Raw genomic sequence first — 27,613 nt, 5'->3', positions numbered from 1 at the left:
CCTGCCGCAGGGAACGGCAATGGGCAGCAGGCCGGACAGAGGCGAGGGCAGACAGAGTCCTTAAACAGAAGACATCAAACGGGGCAGAAGCAGGCTGAAGCAAGACGGAGACATCAGGACAAGGGCTGCAGCGAGACACAGGAAAGGTCCAGGCGAGCAGGAACTCCGATGCTGGGATACTCACATCCGAAGCCCCCTCGGCTGGCAGAGGAAGACATCAGGGTACGGGCTGAAGCAGACACTGTAGACAAGGCTGGACGGGAACATTGCACTGTCCATCAGGGCGCCCTACTCAGCCCACCCGTGGGACTGAGTCGCGGACCACCCTGTCCCAGACGCGCCCTACACAGCCCTGGGAGGCTGGTCGCGGACCACGCTGAGAAGGAGGGTGCGGGGAAGACCCAGGCGAACAGGACTCCGATGCTGGGAAACTCACATCCGAAGCCCTTACGGCTGGCAGGCACAGGAACAAACATCTAGGCAGGGTCAGAGACAGGCATCAAGGCAGAGACACTGGACATCAGGAACATCAAGCAGAGACAGGACAAGGCGCCATCAAACATGGAGCACCTGGATCGGCTAGGTTACAGGCAACTGTAATGCTCAGATCCAAGGCCAAGACACAGTGAACAGAAAGTCCTTAAATACTGGAGGTAGAAGGCAACTCCCTGGGAGGAGCTTGCCAGGACCGCCCACCGCTGGTCCTATAACTAGGGTAGAAAGCTGCGGGCCAGCCCCTAGGGAAGGGCATCGCCCAACAGGAAGTCCAAACACTGAGGCTGCAAGCCACAGGCACAGCTAGGCCTCTCAGGCCCTGGAACAAGTCCCGGAAGATGCGCAGGCGAGGCCCTGGCTTCAAGGCGGCCTCTGGAGGAAGGTAAGAGACCTCCTGCAGCGCAGCAGCAGGGGGGATCGCAACAACCTATCTCATGAAAACCTTAAATTTATATTAAAAATATATATTCCAAGATTCATGTTATTGTTATAATTTATGAGAAACAATAATAAAACAAATTGTCTGTCTCCCACACACTCATCTCTCCCCCCCCCAGCACATGTCTGGCCCCCACACTCATGTACCTCGTCTTTTTGATTGTTGCCAGTTAAGTGCTTCACTCCCTTCCATCATCACCAGACACTGCTGCTTGCACTCAGTACTCCTCATGGCCAGGCCTCATCGGCAGCAGCAGCCAATGCAAGGATGGCTGGGCTCGTTCCACCCACCAAGCCCCCCCAAAAAACGCGATTGACAGCAAAAATCACCCAATAATAAGCAACCCATAAACTGAAAAAAAAAAGTGAATCTCTAGAAAAAAAAAAGCCCAAACTCGCATCAGAGTTGACCGGGCTTGCGCGACACACCTGCACACTGCAGGCGACACACTAACGTGTCCCGACACACAGTTTGGAAAGCTCTGCCCTAGCGCCTCCTTTTTTGACAGAAGTGGCAGCTGTCAGCGGGTTTGACAGCCGACGCTCAATTTTACCGGCGTCGGTTCTCGAACCCGCTGACAGCCACGTGTTCGGAAAATGGACGCCGGCTAAATTGAGCGTCCATCTTCCAACCTGCAGGCCGTGGGAAGATTTAAAATTTTTTTTTTTTACTTTTGGGGCCTCCGACTTAATATCGCCATGATATTAAGTCGGAGGGTGTACAGAAAAGCAGTTTTTTCTGCTTTTCTGTACACTTTCCTGGTGCCGGCAGAAATTAACGCCTGCCTTTGGGCAGGCGTTAATTTATGAAAGTAAAATGTGCGGCTTGGCATCAAACTCAATTTACACACAAAACTCTGCACTACGAGGGAGGTAATCAGCTGTGTGTTAAGTCATCAGCCTCTATAAGTAAGCAATGTACAAAGTAACCAAGAATGACATCAATATAAATAATGTACAGCACTTGGACTACCTGAAAATTACTATTCTCAAAGCTAAGCCAGGCCTTGGGTAAATTGAATCCTGGGCTTAAACAGGTGAACCAGATAAACCGTGCATTAATAATTAAAATCATTTGATCAATGATTAATTCTAAAATTAGTTGTAAATGGAAGGCTTCAGCAAAGGTTATTGGGGCTGTTAAGTCAGCACTGACTCCTCAGATGGCTGAAGCAAAAAATAAAAAGGCAATACAACATTTCTGGTGGACCTCTTTGCCAAACAAGGGAATTCAGAAATTGCTCTTCCCTAACCTGGACGCCCTCAGCAGCCTAATATCTTCTTCTTTACATTGTTTATTTGTAACTCAAAAGTTCACTTTGTGAAAACAGAAATACATTTGCTGTTTATGGCCTGGATTCATCATTCATTGCTGAATGATGAATCCAGTGAAAATGGGGGGCGGGCCTGCGAAAGCCCACAGCCTTCGCACCACCGCGGTGTCTTCGCTGCCGGCTTTCGCACCGAATAGCGCCACCGTGAAAGGCGGTGCTGTTCGGTGTGCTACTGGCGAAGATAATGTGTTAGTAACATTATCGCCGTCAGCAAAGACACCACCAGGTCCACCCCCCTCACCGCTCCGACTCCTCCCCTCGCCGCCCCGAATCGATTTTGCATGCTGTCACACGCGAAAAGGGCCTTTTCACGTCTTTAGAAAATAACCCCATATGAGTTTGTTTAAACTACTGCTATATGCACTATAAAACCATTATTGATTTGTCCCCAAAATGTATTGATTTATTTATTTAAAGGCTTTTATATACCGGAGTTCATGCACTAGTGCATGCCACTTCGGTTTACACAGAAAAAGGAACAGAAAATTACATCAAACAGATTGAACAATTAAACAAATTTACAATTACATCCAACAATTGGGTATAAATAACATGGCTAACCTAGTAGGAACTTAGAGTTTGAGGTAAAGGAGAGAAATAGTACCAAGTGGTAACAGAACAATGTTAATAGCTAAATAATAAATATAAATAGTAAATACAGAAGAATATAGTAAAAAAAGTAAAAAAAAAAAGTAAAAAAAGAAGTGTAAGTATGAAAATGAATGTATTAATCAATAATATATATTCTGCCTCGACTCCTTTTTAACATTTAATTATTGCTCTTGCACTGAAATGCTGTGGATATAGCAGTTTGTATACCTCTAGCCACAGGTACTTTCACAGCTACTTTACTCAGTGTTTTGTTTAACTACTGGTAGCATTGAACTGATCCAATATTTGTGTGCCTGGTTTGTGATTGATTTAAGTTTTCGTGATCCCAAACTATTATTTATGGTCCATAAATCCATAAGCAGTCAAATTTGACAAAAGTCAATCAAATAATGGCTCAATTGACTGAAAGGAATGGGCACCGTTGCTTCTCCTGCAGTCAGTCATGGTGTACTTCTGTCACTCAAGAGGCCTGGTTTAAATTGATCATCTGCTTTGTTAAAATGAGCCCCAGCAAACATTAATTAGTATAAGATGGAAATAATCAGCATCATGCTCTCCTGTCAGGCCATTTGATTATTTTATTATTGTTTTTTAGGTGTTTTATTTTTCATCTGTTATTTTATGTTTTATTCCATGTAATATAATTATTAATTTTAGGTTGACATGTTAGTTTTTCCTTATTTTATTGTACATTGCATTGATTTATATACTTTGCGATTAATCAAGTACAAACATCAGCAGAGCAATGATGTAACAAGAAAGGATGCTGTTATTTCCTGATCAGCAGCAGTACTATGAGCCATTCGGTAATCTATACCGATATCGTTCCTGCTGCCACAGCTTGTTCCATTCCCATGGACAATCAGAAGTTCATCACCATCATTAGAAAATGAGCAATCTTTCTAAAACAGTTCCCAAGTCTCCCAAGAAAATGGCATAATGGAGTCTGATAAACACAAAGATGGGAGCAACAAATGCAACGTAACTTGTGTGTCAATTTGTGTTTCAGTTGTTTTTCCCCTTTCCTTTTGCGTGCAAGTCAGCCATTTCATTGACACTGCTTGGTGGGGTATAGCCACTTGGTATCCTGCTGCCCAGGTGCTGCTCTTCTCCTGCGAGTATACAAAGCATGTGTCTCTTTTTTTTATTTTCCTAAAGTAGTCACAACCTCGACAAAGGTGGAATCACTACCATTGTTATTTTCAAAATCCCGTTAGCCTACCAAAATATCTTTATTCCCAGCAACAAAGTGAATTGCTTCTTTTGTTGTTTCATGGCATCCACTGAACCATACGAGAGGAAAACACTGCTGGTACAGTAGAAAAATCACACTGGCAGCAAACCTATTTTCCCCCTATTGTTCAAGGGATGCTTCCAATAGGCAGAGCTATTAATCATGCAGGGAATGCCTTCCCGGAAGAGGAAAAGGCAAGAACAGTAATGTAATTGAAAAGGGTGAGGGATAAACACAGAGGATCCCTTGTGGTTATAGAATGGAAATGAAGATAAATGGGTAACTCATGTTAACTGGGATAATCCACGTGGAGTAGCAGTTACTACCATAACAGAAGGCATTAGGGTAGTTTAAAAAAACAAAAAACTTGCTGGGCAGCCTGGATTAGGACCACTTGGGCCATTTTCTGCCATTTAGTATGTTACTATGGGGGTCATTTACCAGACGGATCGCATGCGATACCAAGATGGGGGCGGAGTCGGCCCCGGAAGAGGAGGAGTCGGGGCGTGACCGGGGCCGACTCCGCGAAGACGCCGCGGACGACGAGAAGGTAAGGGCCTTTTCTCGTCCTATTTCGCGCCCAATAGCTACACCTTCTATAGTGGCGCTATTGGGTGCGAAACCGGCAGCGATCGCACTGCGGCGGTGCGATCGCTGCCGGCTAGCGCAGGACCGCCCCCCCGTTTCGGCCCCCCGCCCCTCATTACCTAAAGTATCACAGGCCTGCAATACTTTAGAAAATGAGGCCCTGTGTCATGTAATGTCTGACACCTTACGAAAGAAAACAGCAAACTCATCTTAAATACTCTGGTTGCACACACTTTTTAGAATATAATATTGTCTGAGCATAAAATGCTTTATAATTTGGGGTGCTGATTGTAAGGTGGGAGGGTATTATGGCCCAGAGCTTAACAGTGAACCTATTAATTCTGCTGGGTCTTTTATTTATGCTGTCGACCTTGTGCTGCCTCCACCTGTCCGCTGTTCCTATACCCTAATGTCTCCAAACTCCCTCCCAATACAAAGAGTTGGCCCATTCCCCCCACAGAAACATTGCTTTAAAACAGTCGATGGAAGACGAAACAGAAAATATACAGAAGGTGGTGAGGATGAGGGGGAGAGCAAATTAGCACGAGAATGCATATTAACATCCACAGAGAAGTTTATATTGAATACGTGCTTTCTATTGCAAGGGGGCCTTGGATCACGTCATTAATGTTTATGCTGCTCCCGGCCGAGGACATGTTCAGATATTCGAGTAGTGAGTGGGCTGACCATTTGCTATGGCACTCCCCTCTAGGAGTGTCCACTATGGTGTTAGTCCAGGCTGTTGGTCAGAGAAACCCCGAGAATATTCCGCACAGAGAGCTATCCAGTCTCTCATCTCTCCTGCAGGACTTTGGGGAAGGTGGAAAGGCTACCATCTGTCCCCAGTGACCCGTGGTGGGTATAGAGGGCAAACACAAAAGTCTCTGTGGTGGAGGTTCTGATACTTCTCTATGAGCAGCCATTACTGAGCGATCCAGCAATGGGGTGGAGAGCATCCCTGCACTGAGGAAGGAAAACCTCTCACCTTTCTGACCCTGATCTGAATGGTGGGAGTGTGAACAAAGATCCTCACAGGAGGAGCTAGGAGTGAGAGTGTCAGAGGTAATCAGCAGTATGAAAAAAAAAAATAAAAGGAGAAAAGGAGAGCGCTGCCCAGCTAGTGCTCTGATGCAGCATGAAAGAGGTGTGCAGGAGGAAAACGCTAAGCATTTGTATATTCAGGTACCAAAAAGGGTCTGTGGGAGTTAGGGAGCTCAGCATCTGTCCAAGGAAGCCTTAAATCCCCAGAAAAGAGAGTGAGAAAATCCCAGGAGGGTGCATCAGTGAGGATAAGCAACCCCCTTGTGAAATCTCAGCACCTGCTTTCGGATTTGCAAGTATGAAAGACCGAACCAATTGATCTTCTCTAATTTGAACTGTTTTAGTAAACATTTTCTACTTTAGAAGACTTCTACCTTAGGTCAGGTGTCTCCTTGGTGCTACAGCATTATAAAATGTCTTGAGGATTGAAGAAATCCTCCCCCTCCCCAGAGGATCCATGTCAGGGATGTGGAGGACTGAGGTGGATTTCGCCCCCTGCTTGAAGGCTACCTGAAAGGCTACATATTCCTCTGCAAAGCAGGGCAAAACTACCCAGAGTCATTACAACTGTGGGTGACACAAAAGAAAAGCAACACCCTTGTGACATAAAGCTTCAATTATGTAATACAAGCCGTTAAGCCCGTTAAAACGGGTGAGATTCCATCAGTCAGACCGACATGCCAGTCAGAGCCGCTCTGTCCTCCACGTCTTACCCTTCCCACTTACTCACTCATATCCCCTTCCCTCAGCCCTCCACCACTCCCTCTTTTTCTCTTCTCCAGAACCTCTTACCCTTCCCACTTACTCACTCATATCCCCTTCCCTCAGCCCTCCACCACTCCCTCTTTTTCTCTTCTCCACGTCTTACCCTTCCCACTTACTCACTCATATCCTCTTCCCTCAGCCCTCCTCCACTCCCTCTTCTCTTCTCCAGAACCTCTTACCCTTCCCACTTACTCACTCATATCCCCTTCCCTCAGCCCTCCACCACTCCCTCTTTTTCTCTTCTCCAGAACCTCTTACCCTTCCCACTTACTCACCTCATATCCTCTTCCCTCAGCCCTCCACCACTCCCTCTTTTTCTCTTCTCCACAACGTCTTACCCTTCCCACTTACTCACTCATATCCCCTTCCCTCAGCCCTCCACCACTCCCTCTTTTTCTCTTCTCCAGAACCTCTTACCCTTCCCACTTACTCACTCATATCCCCTTCCCTCAGCCCTCCACCACTCCCTCTTTTTCTCTTCTCCACAACGTCTTACCCTTCCCACTTACTCACTCATATCCTCTTCCCTCAGCCCTCCTCCACTCCCTCTTTTTCTCTTCTCCAGAACCTCTTACCCTTCCCACTTACTCACTCATATCCTCTTCCCTCAGCCCTCCACCACTCCCTCTTTTTCTCTTCTCCACAACGTCTTACCCTTCCCACTTACTCACTCATATCCCCTTCCCTCAGCCCTCCACCACTCCCTCTTTTTCTCTTCTCCAGAACCTCTTACCCTTCCCACTTACTCACTCATATCCCCTTCCCTCAGCCCTCCACCACTCCCTCTTTTTCTCTTCTCCAGAACCTCTTACCCTTCCCACTTACTCACTCATATCCCCTTCCCTCAGCCCTCCACCACTCCCTCTTTTTCTCTTCTCCACGTCTTACCCTTCCCACTTACTCACTCATATCCTCTTCCCTCAGCCCTCCTCCACTCCCTCTTTTTCTCTTCTCCAGAACCTCTTACCCTTCCCACTTACTCACTCATATCCTCTTCCCTCAGCCCTCCACCACTCCCTCTTTTCTCTTCTCCACAACGTCTTACCCTTCCCACTTACTCACTCATATCCCCTTCCCTCAGCCCTCCACCACTCCCTCTTTTTCTCTTCTCCAGAACCTCTTACCCTTCCCACTTACTCACTCATATCCCCTTCCCTCAGCCCTCCACCACTCCCTCTTTTTCTCTTCTCCACGTCTTACCCTTCCCACTTACTCACTCATATCCCCTTCCCTCAGCCCTCCACCACTCCCTCTTTTTCTCTTCTCCACAACGTCTTACCCTTCCCACTTACTCACTCATATCCCCTTCCCTCAGCCCTCCACCACTCCCTCTTTTTCTCTTCTCCACAACATCTTATCCTTCCCACTTACTCACTCATATCCCCTTCCCTCAGCCCTCCACCACTCCCTCTTTTTCTCTTCTCCAGAACCTCTTACCCTTCCCACTTACTCACTCATATCCCCTTCCCTCAGCCCTCCACCACTCCCTCTTTTTCTCTTCTCCAGAACGTCTTACCCTTCCCACTTACTCACTCATATCCTCTTCCCTCAGCCCTCCACCACTCCCTCTTTTTCTCTTCTCCACAACATCTTACCCTTCCCACTTACTCATATCCTCTTCCCTCAGCCCTCCACCACTCCCTCTTTTTCTCTTCTCCAGAACGTCTACCCTTCCCACTTACTCACTCCTATCTTCTTCCCTTTTCCTTCCATCCCCTCTCACCTCATCCACAACCCCTTCCCTTGCCCTCAGCCCTCCTCCACTCCATTTTTCCTCTCCAGAACCTCTTACCCTTCCCACTTACTCACTCATATCCTCTTCCCTTTTCCTTCCATCCCCTCTCCCCTCATCCACAACCCCTTCTCTCTCCCTCAGCCCTCCTACTGGGCATTTGCAGGCCGTCGGTCAGAGCCCATTTATATTGTAGATTAATAGTAGTATGGGTGGCATTCATACTAACAATGTGGCCCCCGTCTTGCTCTGGTCCTTGGCAAAGGGCACCCGGGGAAAGCCATGGACCATGCAAGGCTCCATGACTCTGGGGGGTTCATGCATCTAGGGAGAGGGAGTTCTGTCTTTTCAGGGCCCTGAGAGTTATTTCTTCTCTGGGGCTCTTCTGCAATTCAGCACTAAGAGCTCATTATAATCGCTCTCAACACCTGTCCTGCTGCTGTTCAAAAATAAAATCCTTTGCTACAGCTTATGGCACAAACACAAGCCCAAAAATATGACACTACAAAACAGGGCACCACCGCAACACAAAGTCCAACAGGGAAGCAATAATCCAAATTCAGTCTCTCTTCACTTTCTCGCTCCTCTCCCCAACACGAGTCAGCTCTTTAGAGCAGGTACCCCTTTCACTCTGGCCCTTCTCAATACCTACTGGGTAGCTGAAATCTTATTCCTTAGGGGTTCCTCATCTCTTCACTCCTCTCTTGAATCTCTTGCTGATTTTAGCAGAATGAGACTTTGCCTCCGGTAAACCTTCCCAGGCAGGTTGCCTCTCCTCTTCAGCTTCCAGGGAACTCTCAGCACCCCTCTGGATCTGATGCTCTCCTCTTTCGCTCCTCTGTGACCCTCAGGACCTGCACCTCCTTTCTTATGTTCTTAATCCTTCACTTCATCTCAACCCTCTCTGTGCCACCCTATGAAGAGAGCTCCACACACCCCCAGGACTCCAGTTCTTAGTGTCTTTTCCTTAAAACCTCTTCCTGGTGGGGAACAGGAAGTTTTTATACCCTCACGGGTGCTCCTCCTTAGCACACTGACATCACAGGAAAGGCAAGGTCTGGTGAGAACTGTGACACTGAGGGCACTCAGACCAGCTGAAGCCTGCACATGCATGGGGGCAAGGAAAGCATTTCTAGGGGCAAAACTGGGCACCTTACATACTGGAAAAACATGTACCAAATAAATAAATGATGATGATGAAATGAACAGTTTAAAACAAGACCGATTCTGCTTCCGAAGAGAAGGTGGCTTACAAAATTGACATGTCTGTGTGTGAGTGGCCATGTGTCCCTCCCCTCCATGTTCCCCCCACCCCGAAATAACTACTTTGGACTTCAGAATCCTATCTACAGAAAGTTTATGGAATATAACAGAGTGTCCAAGGGGATCCTGATAGGGGTATTCATTTTTTGGATCCATGTCTGCATACGGTTGCATGCGTGCACATTCTGGAGAGTTCTGCAGGGCACTTCTTGCTGACACCTATAATAATAGGCTGAAATAAATATTATCTGAGGAGTGATAACTAGTGGCTGCTTCATTAGTCATCCAGTTTACCCACCCAGCCACCCACATCACCGTAATGAAGAAGGGATCAATGTTTTCCTTTTCACAAACACAGGTGCACTTTTCTCCTCACACAAAAGATTTAAGGGTGATGAAAGGTGTGTGACTGCAAAACTATTTCTGATTCACAGGACACTGAAGAGAACCTTCTGCTTTCAGAATCCTGGATTGCAAAACTCAGTAAAATCTGCCTTCCTTTACCAGTATCTTACAAAGAGAAAAAAAAAAAAAGGATTAGCTGCCATACAGAAGTATTAATTAAAAATAAGAAAATTGGAATTACCCTTTCCATGACTTGGCAGCGCTAAGAGTGACGGAATACAACTGGGCCATCTTTAGGCTGGAGACAAGCCTGATGTGGGCTCCGAGGGTGTAAAGAAGAAATAGGGTCTGTGAGCCTGACGCAGCTCCTCCATCCTGTCGTCAGCCCATGATACACAGCCATCTTTAGGCCTGTGAGGTGAAACCATTGCAGGGGCCCCCTCCAGCTTTTGCACCTGCCTAGAGACAGCCCTGGAACATAGGACACGGAAACAGCGAAGCGCTCTGCACACGATAATCTTCTGCATTTAGAGAGGTGAACGTGACATACTGTTTCTAGTCATACGTACCCTTTCCACTTCCTGTAAAACAGATATTTAGGGCCCTGTAAAATATATTACATTCAACATTCTTCAGACTAAAGCAATGGAAAACTCATCAAGTACTATTGCTACAAGCCCATTCTGCTGGCATATCACATATTTATTGCAGCTTACCCTTTCTGTGCATTGATAAGGCCTAGTTCAATGCAATCAATATTGCAAGTGATCCAATAAAACTGTAGCTGGATTTATACATTACCTAATACTGATTCTCTATTTTTCTTTTTTTTTTTTTAATCAGGGACAATCAATGTTATCAATATGCTGATTTTCCAGCAATGTCAAGTAAATAGTTAATCAGATTAACACTAACAGCAGAAACAGAAAACAAGAATATATTTTGATGGCTGAAGATTACTTGAAACCAGATGTACCCAGGGCTTTCTCTGCTTATCCGATACTTGGCATGCAGTTTCTCATGAATCGTCACTCAGTACTGTAGGTTGATTGCTTTTTCCCTTGTTGTTAGCTGTGTAAGATTTTAGCTAAGTCTCTTACGCTCCTGGTATTTTCCAGCTATTGTCTGCAAAGCCGTTTAGAATTTCTTTCGAAGAGCCCAGACAGTAATTATTATCTTGAGTTATTATACACAGAGTTCTTTTTCTCTTAAGATGGTTCCCACTGATCTCAAGATACTGGACTTTTGATTGCAGCCAGCCAAAATTGATCCTTTTAATGGTATACATCACCCTCTGGCACATACATGCCACGCATCCTAGGACAGCATCTACAGTATCTGCAGTATGCAGCTAATAAAATGCATAGCCCTATATGTATTAATGCTAAAACCCCCCCAAAATTCTCACTCAATAACACTGCCACAGAACAAAAATTAAGATCTTACTTCCATCAGTCACAAAGGAACCGGTTCATAGACGTGCACAATAAATCTTGAACAGAAGAACATCAATGAAAACTTCTCAACAAAAAAATCCCACAAAATTATACTTTTTGTTTTTTTTGGGGGGGGGGGGTGTGACTTTGGAATGGGTCAGAACAAGGTTAAACTAATTATCAGAAAATTCAGCAACATAACTGCTGCCTTTAAACTGATTTCAGTACATTTGTTGTACTACACGCCTTATCTGCTTCTCTTTAACGTAACAGAGGGCAGCAGATAAGGACCTTTGGCCCATCCCATCTGCCTAGTTGTCTTTCTCTATGGTTCTTTACTACTTTAGCATATCAATTCCCATATTTAAATCAACATCAGCACCATCCACCTCCATGTTTTTTTTTTAACCCGAGTTCTCAATCCTGTTCATAGAAACATGACGGCAGAAACAGACCATATGGCCCATCTAGTTTCCCAATCCAACTAATTAATGTAGCTTTACAATTCCCATCACTCCCTTAGAGATCGCCTGTATTTATCCCATGTTTTCTTGAACCATTTTTGTCTCCACCCCCTCCAATGGAGGCTTTTCTATGCATCCATCACCCTCTCTGTAAAGAAATATTTCCTAAGATTATTCCTGAGTCTACCCTCTTTCACCCTCATCCCATTCTAGAGCCTCCTTTCCATTGAAAGAGGCTCGCCTCCTGTGCATGGAAACCTTGGAGATATTTAAATCTCTCATTCATATCACCCCTACCTTACCTTTCCTCTAGGGTGTACGTTTAGATCTTTAAGTCTATCCTCATATGCTTTAGAACAAAGACCACTGACCATTTTAATAGGCACCCTCTGGACAGACTCTATTCTGTTTATCTCCCTTTAAAGTTGCAGTCTCCAGAATTGTATGCTATGTTCCAAATAAGGTATCACCAGGGATCTATAAAGGGGCAATATCACCTACCTTTTCCTACTGACCATTCCTCTCCCTATGCAGCCAAGCATCTTTCTGGCTTTTGCCATCTGTTATGACCACGACGTGGGTTGTGGACTCTTGGCCTGAGTTGGGATTGTCACCACCTGAGAGGAAGACCAACCACAGGTTCCCAACGTCAGGAGACGAGGCTGACGGATGACAGGGGCCGATGGCTGACGCTTCACTACTACAGGTGGCAAGCAAGAGGCGTGAAGTCCAGTCCGAAGTCAAAGCCAGGAAGATACGTCCGAGTGAGAAGGAGAAGGAGCTGGAACAGGACGAGGAGGCAGGAGCAGGCACAAGGAAGACAGGAACAGGAACTCGGGAGACAGGAACAGGACTTCAGGAGACAGGAATGCAGGAACAAGCACGGCACCAGAAGCACAGCCAAAGCAGACCTGTTGCCAAGTCGCCAGCAAGGAGTTTTTAAAGGGCAAGCCCTGACGTCAATGGGAAGGGCCGGCGGCGTCTTCCTGCCACTGGCCCTTTAAATCTTCGCCGAAGGCGTGTGCGCGCGCCTAAGGCAGGGAGTCGGCCGGGAGCAGCGCCGGCGGCATCTTGCACGCCAGCAGGCCCACACCAGAGCTAGCAGCGATGGAGGCCCTCCGGCCTCGGGGAATGGCACCGGAGGAGGGCCCGGCCCGGGCTGTGAGTATAACGCCATCGCTTTATCCACCTGTTTGGCCATCTTAAAAGTCATCAGATACAACCATCCCAGAACCCGCTCTTCCTTTGTGCTCCTTCCTATCACTGCCCTTTATATCTTCCCTAAGCATATTTAAATTCCCTTACAGTGCTGACCTCCACCACACCTCCACTGCTAGGCCATACCAGGCATTGTCACCTTCCTCTTTTGTTCTTACACATCCCATACTTAACTTGAACACCTGAAACCTCTCGTGTCTTACTACTGTGCTTTGCAAACAGCTGCCAAACATCTGGCTGCACCATGCTCACTGGCATCAAGACTGTAACACTGGCTGCTCCATGCAGGTTACCCCAGCCTTCGTAGAAGCTTTCTTCAGCCCTGCCACCACTTTCTGCACACAAGTTTGCATTCTTCCCACACTGGACCTCAGTTTGAAATTTTTATTTATTTATTTATTTATTTAGAGTTTTTATATACCGGCAATCATGAAAACATATCTTGCTGGTTTACATAGAACGGGGGTGCAATAAATACAAAAAATGATAATAAATACATGGAAATGACTGAACAACACTCAAGGACGCTCCCTCATTTCTTCTACCTGTTATCCTCCACCTTCCCTTACCACAGCACTCTGTGTCTGTTCCAAGCACGTATAAATTCTGTCACTGAACTCACTTCCACCAGCTCTGCTGGTCTACTATTCCAGTTATCTAACATCCTCTTACTAAAGCAGTATTTTCTCATGTTTCCTCAGCCTTTTTCCCTGAAACTTTATATTATGACCCCTCAACATTTCTTATTATCTGGCATTAGAGAAATAATATGGACATTACAGATTCTCCAATTCATCTGATATTACAGCAGAAGGTCATTCTCGTTTGATATTCTGCTAGTCTATTGGCATTACTCATTACATTACTGCATTACCTATTCTCCCCAGTTACTTGGAGGCGCATTCCAGGAAGTGTGGCAACTTTAGCAGTATTTAAATTGTTCTGGCATTTAGAGTGCATGAGATAATATGGAAAACATTCTGATCATATACTCTTTTGTGTCAAATCCTTTTCAATAATGCAAGCTGGGTATCTGGCTGACCACTAGCCAATGGGAAAACAGTAGAATGCACAACACCCAAAGACATAACTGGAAAATTCATTTGATGGCTATTGATTGGCAGCTGTAGATCCGATGCACAGTGCAACGTTGTAATATACTAGTCATTTCTACTCTGAAGTGATTGCATGACTCATTATTTATGGACTAAAACTAGAATGAAACCAGAAAGTGAACTTTATCAGCCATCTCTAAAGAGAATAAAATAAGCCACTTATTCTCCTGTTTTCTATTTTTTCCCATACGGATATTTCACATATATACTTATTTTGTTCTAATGCAGTCTGTCTTACTTCAGTTTACTGGAATACAGGAATGTTTTCATTTTTTTACGCTTACAGTGCATGAATAAAAAAGCATCTTTTTTTAGTATGGCCCTATCTCCCATTCCTACTCCTTAGCTTTTTGCTTTCCCTAAGTCCATGCTATAGTCAGGTTGTTCATGTATCCATGTGGTGCCAGCATGGGGTTCTCAAAAGGATCAGCTCATGTAGCACCTGGATCTGCTTAGATTTACAAAAGTAGGTTTGGTTAAATGGAGGAGGAGCTCTGAAAACATCTCAGCAAAGTGTCCTCAAAACATGGAATAAAAATCCCAGAACAAAATAAAGCAGTTTCCTAATGATTTTCTTTGTTTTACTTTCCAAATAAATTGTCTTAATAGCATTGGTAGTGCCTGTTGCTTTAAGAGTAAATGAATGTGGCATTAGCTGAGATATACCTTATGCATTCATCTACACTAAAATTCAGTTATCAAATCCTTCTTACCAATCCTAGTCTGCCAATTAAATCTGGTGCACTGAAGAGACCTAATGTTCTGAGTGCTGATTACGGCATAACAAATGTTACAATGAAGTACTTGATATCTGGCTAAGCCACACAGTCTAGCCACCGTTAAATAGGCTTTGACAGTGTTTTCCATAATTTCCATGGTGACAGCTCCCTAAGCCTATGAACGGCTGTCACAGAAGTGTTGCACAAAAACAGTGCCATCCTAGGGGGCTGAGATCTGGAAGGGTGGTACTGGCAATACAACTAACAGTACAACAAAATCAAAATGGCTAGATTTTGCTAATTGTATTATCAGTGTTATTTCAGAACAAACCCCTTTCCCCCAACCACCCCCATGTTGTATAAAATCAATAAATACATGGCTGTGAATGAATGTTTACATTTCCAAACTAATGGCATATGTCACACCCCAATAATGCTCCAAATATTACTAAACAGATGCAAACAGAGGTGCCAGTACTGCGTGTCACAGTGCAACGGCAGCACACTATTTTAAAATCTTATGAGGTGAGGCTAAAGTGAACATTAGTGAACCTTGCCAAGAGCGACTGAACTTGCAATTGTGTTATTTCCAAAAACAGTACTATTTATTTAAAAGTTTCTGCATCCCACCTACCTCAAAACAAGCCATCCTATAGCTGGATTGCAAAATAAAACATCGAGATAAAAACAACAGGACAAGCAATACAAATTCAGTTACAAAATTAAGACCTTAATCAGAATCATTTCAGAGACTCAAATTTCTAAAGAAAAGGCTGGAAATTACCCTTTCACTTTCTTTCTGACCTACACCGAGGGTGTTCCTGTACGCTTGTGTATCTAGTTAGCACAAATTTTCATGTCTTCTCTGCTACTAGGAAAATCCCCTACTCTCTCTCACTCACTACCAGTGTCTCAGCATGTTTGTAATAAATCAATTCAAACATATGTTGTAGTGGAAAAGTGGCTCCTCTCACGTATCATAATACATCCAAATTAGGCCGATACCCTCCAATGAACAAACCCTTTCATACAGGATTTTAGACCCTATTCAGAATTAGATTATCCAGTTAATTAGAATATGCATGACCCTGGTTTTTTCATTTCATTTTTTTCATTTATTTGAAATTTATTAATCGCCTACCACAGGAAGGCCTAGGCGATTTACATCGTCAACATATATAATAAAAACATAAAATTAACATGTACTATAACACACAATTTTCATTTGTTTCACAGAAACAATAGAGATCAATATCATAGAGGAAAACAAATGAACAATCAGTCACTCAGAATTAAATATCTTAATCCTCACATCTTTGAGGGAATTTGTTCTGCTAACACCACTCTAAAATATATTGTAAGCACGTCGGAGTAAATACTCTTTCAATAACTGTCTAAATTTTTTTGCATCATCCAAGGATCTAAGTTCAAATGGAATAAGATTCCATGCTACAGGTGCAGCGATGGAAAAGGAGGTCTCACGAGTACTGTATAGAAGTGCTTGTTGAACAGATGGAATTTCTAAAAGATTCAATTGAGATGATCTTAAACATCTTACAGGTTTGTGAATGCGTAATTTAACCAGTAAGAGGAATCTGAAGCTAAAAGCTTAAAGACGACCATGACTATTTTATATATGATCCGTTCAGTTACTGGTAACCAATTGAGACCGCACAGAACTGGAGAAATATGATCACAAGACGGACAGCCGAGTTGAGTAATAATTGTATCGACTGTAATGTAACTTGAGGAAGACCAATAAACAGACTATTACAATAGTCTATATGCGAAAAATGATGGCACGAATCACAAACAGAAAATCTTGATCATGCAGTAATTGCCTTAACCCTGCAATAAGGCGGAGTTTGAAAAATCCGCTTTTGATGAGAGATCTGATGTGAGGACGAAATGACAATGTAGAATCAAGTAAGACTCCTAAACGGTTTATTTATAGGAAATGAGATATCATCAATACAAATTGAATCATGAGAAGGTGTACAATGTGGACGATGAATCAGTAGAACATTAGTCTTGTTAGTATTCAGTATAAGTTTATTTTGTTTTAGCCAACGCTTAATGGAATCTATACACAAATGTAATGTATCAGAAGTATCCTGCCATGACTGTTGTACCTTGATATAAAACTGAATGTCGTCCGCATAAATTTTAAATCCATCAGTAATGATGGTCAACAATTTTGCGATGGGGGCCAAATAGATATTAAACAACATAGCCGACAGGGCAGAGCCTTGTGGTACCCCCGCCTTTAACAACTGGGGCAATGAAGATTGAAAATTAATTCTGACTGATTGAGACCGATCTGAAAGATAACTTTTAAATCAAGTGAGTACTGTCCCAGATATACCGCATTCCTGCAAGTGAGACAATAAAATCTGATGGTCAATAGAGTCAAATGCAGAAGTAATATCAAGAGACCCCAACAAAAACTGATCACCTCTATCAAGATTCCTTTTAAAGGAGTCAACAAGTGAAATAAGAAGTCATTCTGTGCTGAAACCACGACGAAATCCAAACTGATGAGGACTTAAAGCCTCATTAATTTCCATGAAGTCGGTCAACTGTTTAAGAACAATACTTTCAATCACTTTCGCTAAAATAGGGAGAGAAGAAATGGGCCTCTAGTTAGTCAGATTACCACTATCCAAATTTGCCTTTTTTATTAAAGGTTTCACCACAGCTGATTTTAATGCCCTAGGTAGTATACGCGCAGATAAAGACGCATTCACGATATGTGTAAAAGAGACTTTCAGAAGAGTAAAGATTTCTCTGAAAGGAACTGTCGAAATATTCAAGATAGGACATATGGTATTATTAAGCTGTGGAATTACATTCAGAATTTCCATAGAAGAAACTAATTCAAACTCTGTCCAAGGTGCAGTATTACAAACAGTAAACTGACTAGATGAAACATTCACATCTTTAAAGAACAGCAGCAGGTTTTCTAGCTTAACCGAGAAATGTTTTGCAAACATGTCAGCCTTCCCCCCAATATGCAGTTGCTCTCCTGACATCATCAACATCTGAATATTGTATTAACTATCAATGGCCCCAAAACTGTTTAGAATGACTGGAAATCTCTTCCAAAGATGACGATTTGCTCTGAAAATGAATAGAATAAACATCTGGATACCATACTGAATTTTGGACAAGGCGATAAGTAGCTGCAGATTTTAGAGAGCGCTCTGAAAAAGTCTCATGAACCTATCCTGGTGGAATAAAATTTAGTCAACTCCAAAAACCCCCTCATCTACTGTGCACAATAAAGTGGAGCTAGCAAGATGTGCAGCACCTGGCTAGCTCCATTAACTACGTGCACAAAAATGGAAAAAGAGCAACATCTTGAAAGCTACGTACACTAATGCTCATAAACTAATGTTTATTAATATTGTTTATTAAAGCAACAGAATTGCAGGGTTTATGAGGTAAGGAGGCAATCTGGTAAACTGTGGTAATCCGTGGGTTAATCTGGATAGAGGGAGTGGAACATTATTAATATTTGTGTAATATACAAATCTCTTATAAAGGAGTGCATCAGGCCCGGATTTAGGCCTAGGCAATGCCTCTGGAGCCATATTTCAAAAGGCACCGAAGCATAGTTGCTGCTGCTATTTTCTATCGGGGCTTGACTCCCAGCCGCTTACCTAAAGCAGCATTGTCCTAATCCTGCACGACAGTGGCAGCAGCAACCTAAAAGAAATTCGGAACAGGACCTGCAGCTCGCGGTCACATGCTCAAGGCCCTGCCTCTCACATAGGTTTCACTCAAGGAGGAGGAGGAAGCAGAAGCTTTGCTAAAGCTACTTAGCTGAAGACTGCTACACTTTTGTTTCTAGCACTGCTGAGGTAAGCAGGCTCTTGGTTGTTTGAATTGCTTGTAAATAATAAACGTCTGTAGACTAATACCCGGAGTCCAGTCTACTCTGTCCTCCAGCATCTTTCTGGCTTTTGCCATTGACTGCTCACACTGTGTTACACCTCCACCTCAGACAAAAGAAATGGACAGACATTTAATGGTGGATATTCACAAAATTCTATGAAAGGGGAGATGCTATTGCGAGGGGATTTCAATCTGCCGAATTTGATTGGGACATCCCGGCTGCGGCAGCAGGGAGATCCTGGATTTTTTTGCAAGGAGAATTATTCTGTCCACTGGTAATGGAACCCACACAGGAAGAGACAATATTGGACACATGGGCACCAGTGTTTCTGATGTTGCAGTGGATGATCATCTGGAATCCAGTGATCACCGGATGGTGTGGTTCAGTATTAGAGCGCAGGACATGAAGGTTCATTCAAAGGCGAGGGTCCCAGACTTCAGAAAACAAACTTTGTTAAAATGGGGGTGGGGGTCCTCAAGGAGTCAGTTGCTGGATGGGAAAATCTAGGGGAAGCAGAAGAGCAGTGGACAAAACTAAAAACAAATCCCAGACGACTATTGTCCAAAACATCCAGTCTCCCTGTGCTCACTGAGATGTGGATTTTAACCTTGGTAATACCATGTAGATGACCACAGCCCTCTTGGAAGCCCAGTGCAGTCATACCACTGCTAATACGACTGCAATCACTGTTCTATGCAAAATTACCTCCGCTGACTATCCCCGTGCTTCCACTATCCCTTCATTTTTAAAGTAAGGATTCTCCGAGTTTAATCTCGTGTCTTTTTGAATTCCATTACATGTTTAGCCTCCACCACCCATTCCAGGAGGGCATTCCAGGCATCAGCCAGCCTTTCAGTGAAAAATACACCCACCAAATAAGATTTATTGTGAAATTATGTTACAGTATTTTGATGGCACCTGTTTAAGAGTTAGAATTCCAGACACTTTATACAACATATAGGTTTTGTGCCCTATTGTGAACCGTTGTGATGGCACCCACTTGACGGTATAGAAAAGATTTTTTTAAATAAAAAGATTTTTTAAATAAATATTTTCCAACATTATTCCTGATTCTACCTTCTTTATACGATTTACCACCTCCTTGTCTTTTTCTCCAAAAAGAGATTTTCTACACTGGCATCAGCATCTACACTGCAAGGCATCAGCAGGCCTCTTGAGCACATCTTCCCTAAGTCCTGAGGCTCCTTAGCTATGAGAATCTGCATACTCTAACTGCCATGCCAAGGCTCTCTGCCATCTTTTTGACAACAGCACAGGTAGGCTGCATGGACCAAGCACTCTCTGCACACCTTGCTTCACTGAGTTAATGAAGTCCTCCTGATTTGCTGAAGGAAGAACTTCTACGAACTTCAGGACCTGTTTCAGATTGGGGTGCCTATATTCCATGGTGTGGATCTGATGGGATGCCATTCCACATTCTCTGGAATTCATTGCCAGTAGTTACAGTAGTTAATAAGCAATAGTAACTTGTGATTTATCTAATGTTTGGGTACTTGTGACTTGGCTTGGCCATTGTTGGTCCCTTGGTCTGACCCAGTATGGCGTATCTTATGTTCTTAAGTTAAGCATAGCATTCTGACAGAATCTTATCCCAAAAAAGTCCCAAGGTCTTAGTCTTACAACCCTTGGGCACCAAAGAATGATTTCTAGACTACTTAATCCTATTCATAGCGGATTTCACAACCAGACTAATGTGGCAGATAGACCCTGCTGAATCTGGAAGCTTTGTAAACACATAGAAACAAACAAATGACGGCAGAAGAAGACCAAACGGACCATCCAGTCTGCCCAGCAAGCTTCACACTTTTTTTTTTCCTCATACTTATCTGTTACTCTTGGCTCTTAATAACCTTTTGGTTCTATTTCCCTTCCACCCCCACCATTAATGTAGAGAGCAGTGTTGGAACTGCATCTAAGTGAAATATCTAGCTTAATTAGTTAGGGGTAGTAACCGCCGCAATAAGCAAGCTAAACCCATGCTTATTTGTTTACCCAGACTATGTAATTCAGTCCTTGTTGGTTGTTGTCTGTATATAGATCCACTTTTCTTCATTCCCCCTGAACACTATGGGGTACATTTTAAAAGGCCTGCGTGCAGGACACTTGCGCACCGGCGCGCCTATTTTGCATAGGCCGCCGGCGTGCGCAAAGCCACGGGACGCGCGTAAGTCCTGGGGCTTCGTAAAAGGGGCGGGAGGGGCGTGTCCGGGGGCGTGTCGACAGGCCGGGGGTGTGTCCGGGGGCGTGCCTGGGGCGGGCCGGGATGGCGGTCCCGATTCCCCTGGCACTGCGGCCTGTGCCGGGGGATACCGAGGCAGTGCACCCAAGTTACGCCTGCCTCAAGCAGGCATAACTTGTACAGCAAAGGTAGGGGGGGGGATTCAGGTAGGGCTGGAGGGTGGGTTAGATAGGGGAAGGGAGGGGAATGTGGGGGGACGCGGAAGGAAAGTTCCCTCCGAGGCCGCTCCAATTTCGGAGCGGCCTCGGAGGGAACGGAGGCAGGCTGCGCGGCTTGGCACAAGCAGACTGCTGATTTTGCGCAGCCTTGCGCATGCCGACCCCGGATTTTATAAGATACGCACGGCTACGCGCGTATCTTATAAAATCCGGCGTACTTTTGTTTGCGCCGGTTGCGTGAACAAAAGTACGCGTGTGCGTACTTTTTTAAGATCTACCCAAATATGTGGTACACAAACCATAATAATGAATAAGGTTGAAAACATTTTTTTTTTTTAAAGAGTCTCTTATTTGTAACCAGTTATTTCTACCAGCCCCTTTTCACTCGCAGCTGTGACTTTTATCCATGACATTTATTGCACGGTGATATCACTTCAGAGCCAACACCTTAGGAAGTACAGTACTTGGAGTCCTATAATTGTATTACACAATAGGTTATGCAATTAGAAATAGCAATATCTAACTGAATACACAAAATGTCAATGAATCTAGAAACAAAAGGCTGAGAAGGCATTAACTCTTGTGCTTGGAAGTGCTAGTACTGTACAAACATTCTTGCTATCAGCTTTGGTTTTAGCACTTCAAGACACTGGGCAAAGCACCCAGTTTCTGACAATAAGGATTCAAGACTATACAGCTCAAAATGTAAAAAAAAATTGCATTTCATAAACAAATTCAGAAGAAAATAATTGCTATCCTGGAAAGTGTGGATATTGGTTATAAAGTACTCCCTGGATAAGCTGAAGGTCAAATGTATTTATTTATTTATTTATTTATTAACTTTTATTTACCGACATTCGTGAAACACATCATGCCGGTTTACAAAAAACTCAAAGGAGGAAAGTTACAGTATAACAATAACACAGTAAAACTGATAAATAGGTAAAACAATAGCGTAGTAGAGCAATAGTAGAGGGGAGGGGAGTGGGAAAGGGAGGATACCGGGGAGTGGGAGAGGGGAGTGGGAGAGGGGAGGCTAAGGGAAGGGCAAAGGCTGGACAGAAAGGAGTGAAAGAACACAAATAGCTGCAACTATATACAGTTGATGATAAGTACAGTCATAATCAAAATTGTAGAGCTAAGGAGGTAATGAGAGACATTTACTTAAAGTATTCACTTAAATATTAAATAAGAAGGGGGTTAGGATGATTTAAGGGCGGTATAGAAGGGAAAAGGGTTAAAGGGTTAGCAAAAGGGTATTGGAGGGGCAGGGTGAGTAGGGCGGGAAAGGGGTACAGAGATTTAAATATACAAGGATCTCTTTACCTACGTAGGGATACGGAGGGGTTGAGGGAAGGTAATCACTGGGAATCACCAGGGAATGCGTTTTTAGAAAGGTATAAAGGGAGTAACGGGGAGGGGGAATGCTAAGGGTGGAGGGTCGGCCAGGTGACAAGGAAAAGGGGGGAGAGGCTGGGGGGAGGAGATGATGGAAAGGTCGGGCGGAGGGTAGGGTGAAACGTGGGAGGCCGAGTAGGGAGGAGCTGAGAAGGGGGCAGGGGGGTACAAGGTTGAGCAGGGGGAGCTGAGGGGGGAGAGGTTAGGTTTGGTTTGTGTCGGGATAGGCCTGTCGGAAGAGCCATGTCTTGACTCCTTTCTTGAAATTGTGAAAAGATGTCTCTTGGCGTAGGAGGGTGGGGAGGGAGTTCCAGAGGGTGGGACCAGCAACGGAGAAAGCTCTTCCTCTGGTGTGGGTTGAGTGTAAGGTATATCCCAGGCAGAAGCATTAGTTTCAGTACATTTGCTAAACACAGAGGATTTCATATTATTGGTTTCAACTTTTTGTGCTAATTCTTTTCTATTTTTTTTAAATTGCAGAGCCATGATCATTCCAATCTGTTCCAATCCTTAAATGGTTCTGCTGCAGAATTAACACCCTGTTTTCTAAAGCGGCTTCTTGGCCTAAACCTGAATAGTCTTCCTAGATTAGTCTAATTTTAAAATAAGAAACATTTTTGGAAGATAAAACAGCCTCCATGAACCCAATCCATGCCACAGCAAATGATCTAGTGACCACGGCTAGCTTGGCCTAGCTACACAGCTAGTGGCCACTGCTTGCTTACTGGGTGGGAGCACATTATTATGTTTCATTTATTCCAAATCCTGGATAGTCATCTGGTTAAAAACCACCAGTAGGTGGAAAGGAATCGATTCAACAGAGAGAAGCTTTCTCATATGAAAATTCTAGATAAGGCCTCTTTGGACATGAGATATGGAAAACTCAGCCCAAAGCAAACTGTGCACACACCATGTAGTGAGCCCTTAATGCATTAGCATTGATCACTATACATTAGACTTAAATATGTCAGGAGGGACTGCACAGACCTTGGAAGTAGCACCAACATATCAAAAAAGAAATTATTTAAAAATAAATCAAGTCATCAGTTATTAAGCAGAAACCTTTTAATGTTTATGTTTTATCTCATTCCTAGGAAGGTATCATGCTGGAAGTTTTTGCAATCTCTTCCTACTTAGCTATCTCTCTCCCAATACCACCACAGAACTAATTAAACCCCAGGAACTGATCTTGCGATTGTTATCCTAAAGCCATACAATCACCATGAAAACGCAAAGTATCAACACAGCATAATCACTTTAAGAATGACCTTCCCGATGCAGATTTTAGTTACTGGATCATGGCTATAATGAAAAAAACACATTCAACATATTCCAAAAATGCAAAACTATAAAATAAAATTCCTTGCGAAAAAAAAACAAAGCAGACCCAGGAATAAGCCCAAACGAGAGCTGGAGACCATAAAGAAATAGGTAAAGTGACACCGAGGCCTATATATTAGAGATGTGCATCGGGTGCCCCATCGTTTTCGCTTTCGGGTTCGTGTGGCCGCTGGAAAATTTCATTTTCCCGCGGATCAGCGGGTTGTTTTTTTTCGTGAAAAATCGGTATCTCGTTTTCCCGCGGATCAGCGGGTTTTTTTTTTTCCGTGAAAAATCGGTTTTCAGCTTAGTGCGCACTAACAAATACTAACAAAAAAGTAGCAAAAAGTAACAAAAACTCACAGTTTTTGTTAGTGCGCACTAACAGGAATTAGCATGCGCTAATCCAAAAACCGATTTCCCCCGAAAATTCGGGGAAAATGGAATTGGTTTTCGATGTTCCCGATCCATGACGATTTAGGGAATTTCGTACGAAATTCCCTATCGTCAAAAGACGAATGCACATCCCTACTATATATATTAAGCATCCACACTAATACGAATGTTAGGGCATTAATTGTTATCAAAAGGTTACTACTGCAAGTCAGTCACATCATCTCCCACAATGCAAGAGAATAAGGCGACACATTTTGATGAATGGGGCTTTCCCTAGGGATCTGCAGGGCTGGTGGGGTAAATCAGTTTGTGCACCGCTCCAGATGTCTTGTGGTTTGATCTGCATGGGGCCAGTAGATCCTGGCAAAGACCAATGAATCCTGCACAGTTCAAACCGCAAAATGTCTGGAGTAGCACAAGGTGGTTAGAAGGCAACGGGAAGCCCCAGCGCAGGTAAGTGGTAACATTATTTGAGATGATGTTAAAATCTTGGGGTGATTACCCTGGACTTGCCATACCCCTTTTGTTGATCAGCAAAATATTTTAATGCAGGTGCTCCATTCCCTTTTAGTTTCTACCAATTTGCTGTTAAAAACCAGATTAAATAACCCATATGAATTTGCAACTGACATCACTGACACAGAAATGTGTAACAGTTACATTTTTATTTAGTAATAAAAAGCATTCTGACTCATCCAAAACACACAATTCAGACTAAAAGTTTCAAGTGAACATGTTGCTTCCCTAATAGACGCTAATCTCTGCAATTTATCAAGGTACAATTCAGTTTTCTTCCTATAACTGACTTTATCACAAGCCTGTTGCAATAACTAGAAAGTGCCATAGTTGTTGCACTAAAAAGATGTATTCCATTTTGTGTTTATGGAGAAAATGCTTGGTACATCCGGCCCAAGAACCAATCACCTGCCAAAATAGTCAGATGATAGATATGCAGCCCATGGACTAGATTTTTTTTTTTTTTTAAACAATAAAATTCATGGAGGAATAAAAGGCTCAGAACCTCACACTTCAGCTGTTCAAACCCTAAGCTCAGGTTGCCCAAATGAAATGAGATGGTGGTCTCGGCCAGCTCCAGGGGTTACAACAGAAGCATTCACATGGTGGCTCTTATCAGATTCCTCTGAATCCTGCTGCACACTAATTTGTGACAAGGACATAAATGTTCCAGATTGTACAGCCTCATTACCAGAATCACAACAAACCAAATGTTCACCGCAGGTTAAAAATACAAGATACACAAAAAAAAAAAAAGGAAGATTTCTTGAATGCTACAAAAATTCCAAGAGACCCCCAGGTACTCAAATCTGGCAAAAACTGTCACTTAAAAAAGAAAAAAAAGCAAGGCTCCCTAACACAAATGTGAAATCCACAGTGAACTTTTGCAAAACCTGGTGCAAGCATTCACGGTTCATTGAGAATGGGTTTCTATGATCTGTTGGGGGGAGAGAAGTGGGATATTCTGGCTAAACCTTCTCAAGGGCAGAGGGATTGGCACAAGGACGCTTTATCTCCTAATGTTTGGTGAGAACTAATCCCACTACTTCCAGAATCTCTGCTGGGGAAGAAATCCGCTCGCAAGCCGTCAAAAGTGGGCGAATAAAGTCTAAGTTATAATATGGCATGGGATATATTTAATAGAAAATGCACCTGCATCTACTTCTAGGAAAAAAAACCATTTTGCTCGGCCTAAAGCTAGAACACTCTGCACACGGGTGCCAGGGACGGGGTAATAAAGTGATTAAACGCTTACCGGCTTCGGCATTTTCGGTGTCTTCTGCACAGACGGAAACGAATGAGGAATGGTCTTTGGCTTCTCAAAGTCCTGTTCGGGGGGGGGAACGAAAAAGAGACCCAGTAAAGGAGTGGAGGAGCTTCGTACTGCAAGTTTCACCTCCTCCCTGGAAAAGCACCGGGCCCCGTCATCGAAACCGCAACGAGGAGGGGGACCGGCACTGCCCGAGGAGTCAGCAAGAAACTCGGCCACCTTTTCTTTTTTTTTGTCGTTCAAAAGAGGCGGCGGCCTCACCCTGCGGAGGAAAGTCCAAGCGCTGGCTGGGAGAGAAGGTCGCTTGCCCACCACACCCAGAAAACCAAACACTTCGGCAGGTCCCCGGCGCTCTCCTCCCCGCCACCACCGCCCGAGGGAGGGAGCCAGTCAGTCCCCCCTACTACCGCACCGGCCACCATTAACGCCGGACTGTCTATAACGCGCCCCCCCCCCCCACCCCTTACAACCTCACCTGCGGTGCTAAAGGGCTCCCCTCCCCTTCGGGACCGAAGCAAAAGGGCGAGAGAGTATTGGTTTGAAATCAGTGACAGGAGCCCTAAAGTACGAAAAACACAAAAGAGAGGAGAACTGAGATCCCGCTTCCTCACCCCCCCAAACTGAATTGCCAAGACTTCTTCCGTCCGTGGGTAGGAAACTGTGCCCAAATCTCTACCCATGCAGGCAGCAGGTGTCAGCAGACCTGCAGGTGAAAGTGCACGGTTATTTTTCGGTTAAATCTGTCGCTGCCGCACTAGAACTAAACTAAGCCACCACGAGGGATATTTCAGCGGCGGTTGGGGCACTTGCTCCTCATCTTCCTGGCTGACGGGTCGCTTCGGTGCTTTTGCAAAAATAATAAAATAAATCTCAGTCCTGGCCCAGGTAGAAAAGCAGTACTGGCAAAAAAAAACAAACTGTGTGTACATTATTTAAATAAAATAGAGATAGAGAGAGAGAGAGAGATCCATGAAAAGACCCCCTCCCCTCCCCTCCCCCAACGTGCGAGCAGTGGCGGGAAGCGGGCGCAGGGTCTCCCCCCCGGGTCCGGAACACCGAGCGCGCGCGCGCGCCTCGCCCTCCCTCCCGCACCTGCCGCCGCCGCCGCCGCCGCCGCTCGGCTTCTTTTTCTTAAGCAAAGACGGAACAAGTGCAGGAGAGGAATGGAAATTAAAAAGAAGCGACTCCCCAGCTTTCACGTCGCCCGGACTGTGGGCTGGAAAGAAGCTCTTCTAGGTACCTCACCTTCTTCTTTTTTTTTTTTTCACCCCCCACTTCTGGAAAGAGTCCGGTCCCGACCTTTCCCTCTTTCTTCCTTTGCCGAGTTTCTGTGAGCGAGGGAGGGACCGAGCGCGCCCGCGCCTCTCCTCCTCCTCCTCCTCCCTCTCGCGCTGTAACATGGCTGACTTGCCAAGTCCAACAGGTCCTGCTCTGTGCTCCCTCCCTTCTCCTCCTCTCTTTCTTTCTCTCTCCTCACACACAGACAGAAGGGGGGGACGGACCATAAACTCCCACTCAAAATGGCTCTTTCTAACCTTACTTTTCCACCCCATTCTGACTGCAGCTTCAGCCACCGCGCTCCCCCCCCTCGGAAAAGA

At 44.4% G+C, this 27,613-nt stretch overlaps 1 protein-coding gene across 5 annotated transcripts in view; it reads right to left on the bottom strand.

Annotated features, from left to right (window-relative positions):
- Positions 1-27,397, bottom strand: part of EZR (ezrin) — a 247,899-nt gene extending 220,502 nt beyond the window's left edge. Inside the window, exons 1-2 of one of the 5 annotated variants that reach the window (XM_029596635.1) lie at positions 27,261-27,397; positions 26,001-26,072 (exon numbers count right to left, since the gene is read on the bottom strand). In XM_029596635.1, coding sequence (XP_029452495.1) covers positions 26,001-26,012 — 12 coding nt within the window. In that variant the 5' untranslated portion in view covers positions 26,013-26,072; positions 27,261-27,397. Of the gene's footprint in view, positions 1-26,000; positions 26,076-26,490; positions 26,510-26,626; positions 26,711-27,107; positions 27,217-27,260 lie in introns of those variants that run through there. The other 4 variants (XM_029596636.1, XM_029596637.1, XM_029596634.1 and 1 more) reach the window with 4 other exon arrangements.
- Positions 27,398-27,613: the final 216 nt, after the last annotated feature.

Source organism: Rhinatrema bivittatum, chromosome 3, assembly GCF_901001135.1.
Source record: "Rhinatrema bivittatum chromosome 3, aRhiBiv1.1, whole genome shotgun sequence".
Lineage (NCBI taxonomy): Eukaryota > Metazoa > Chordata > Amphibia > Gymnophiona > Rhinatrematidae > Rhinatrema > Rhinatrema bivittatum.
This window is presented reverse-complemented; position numbering and strand designations above follow the sequence as displayed.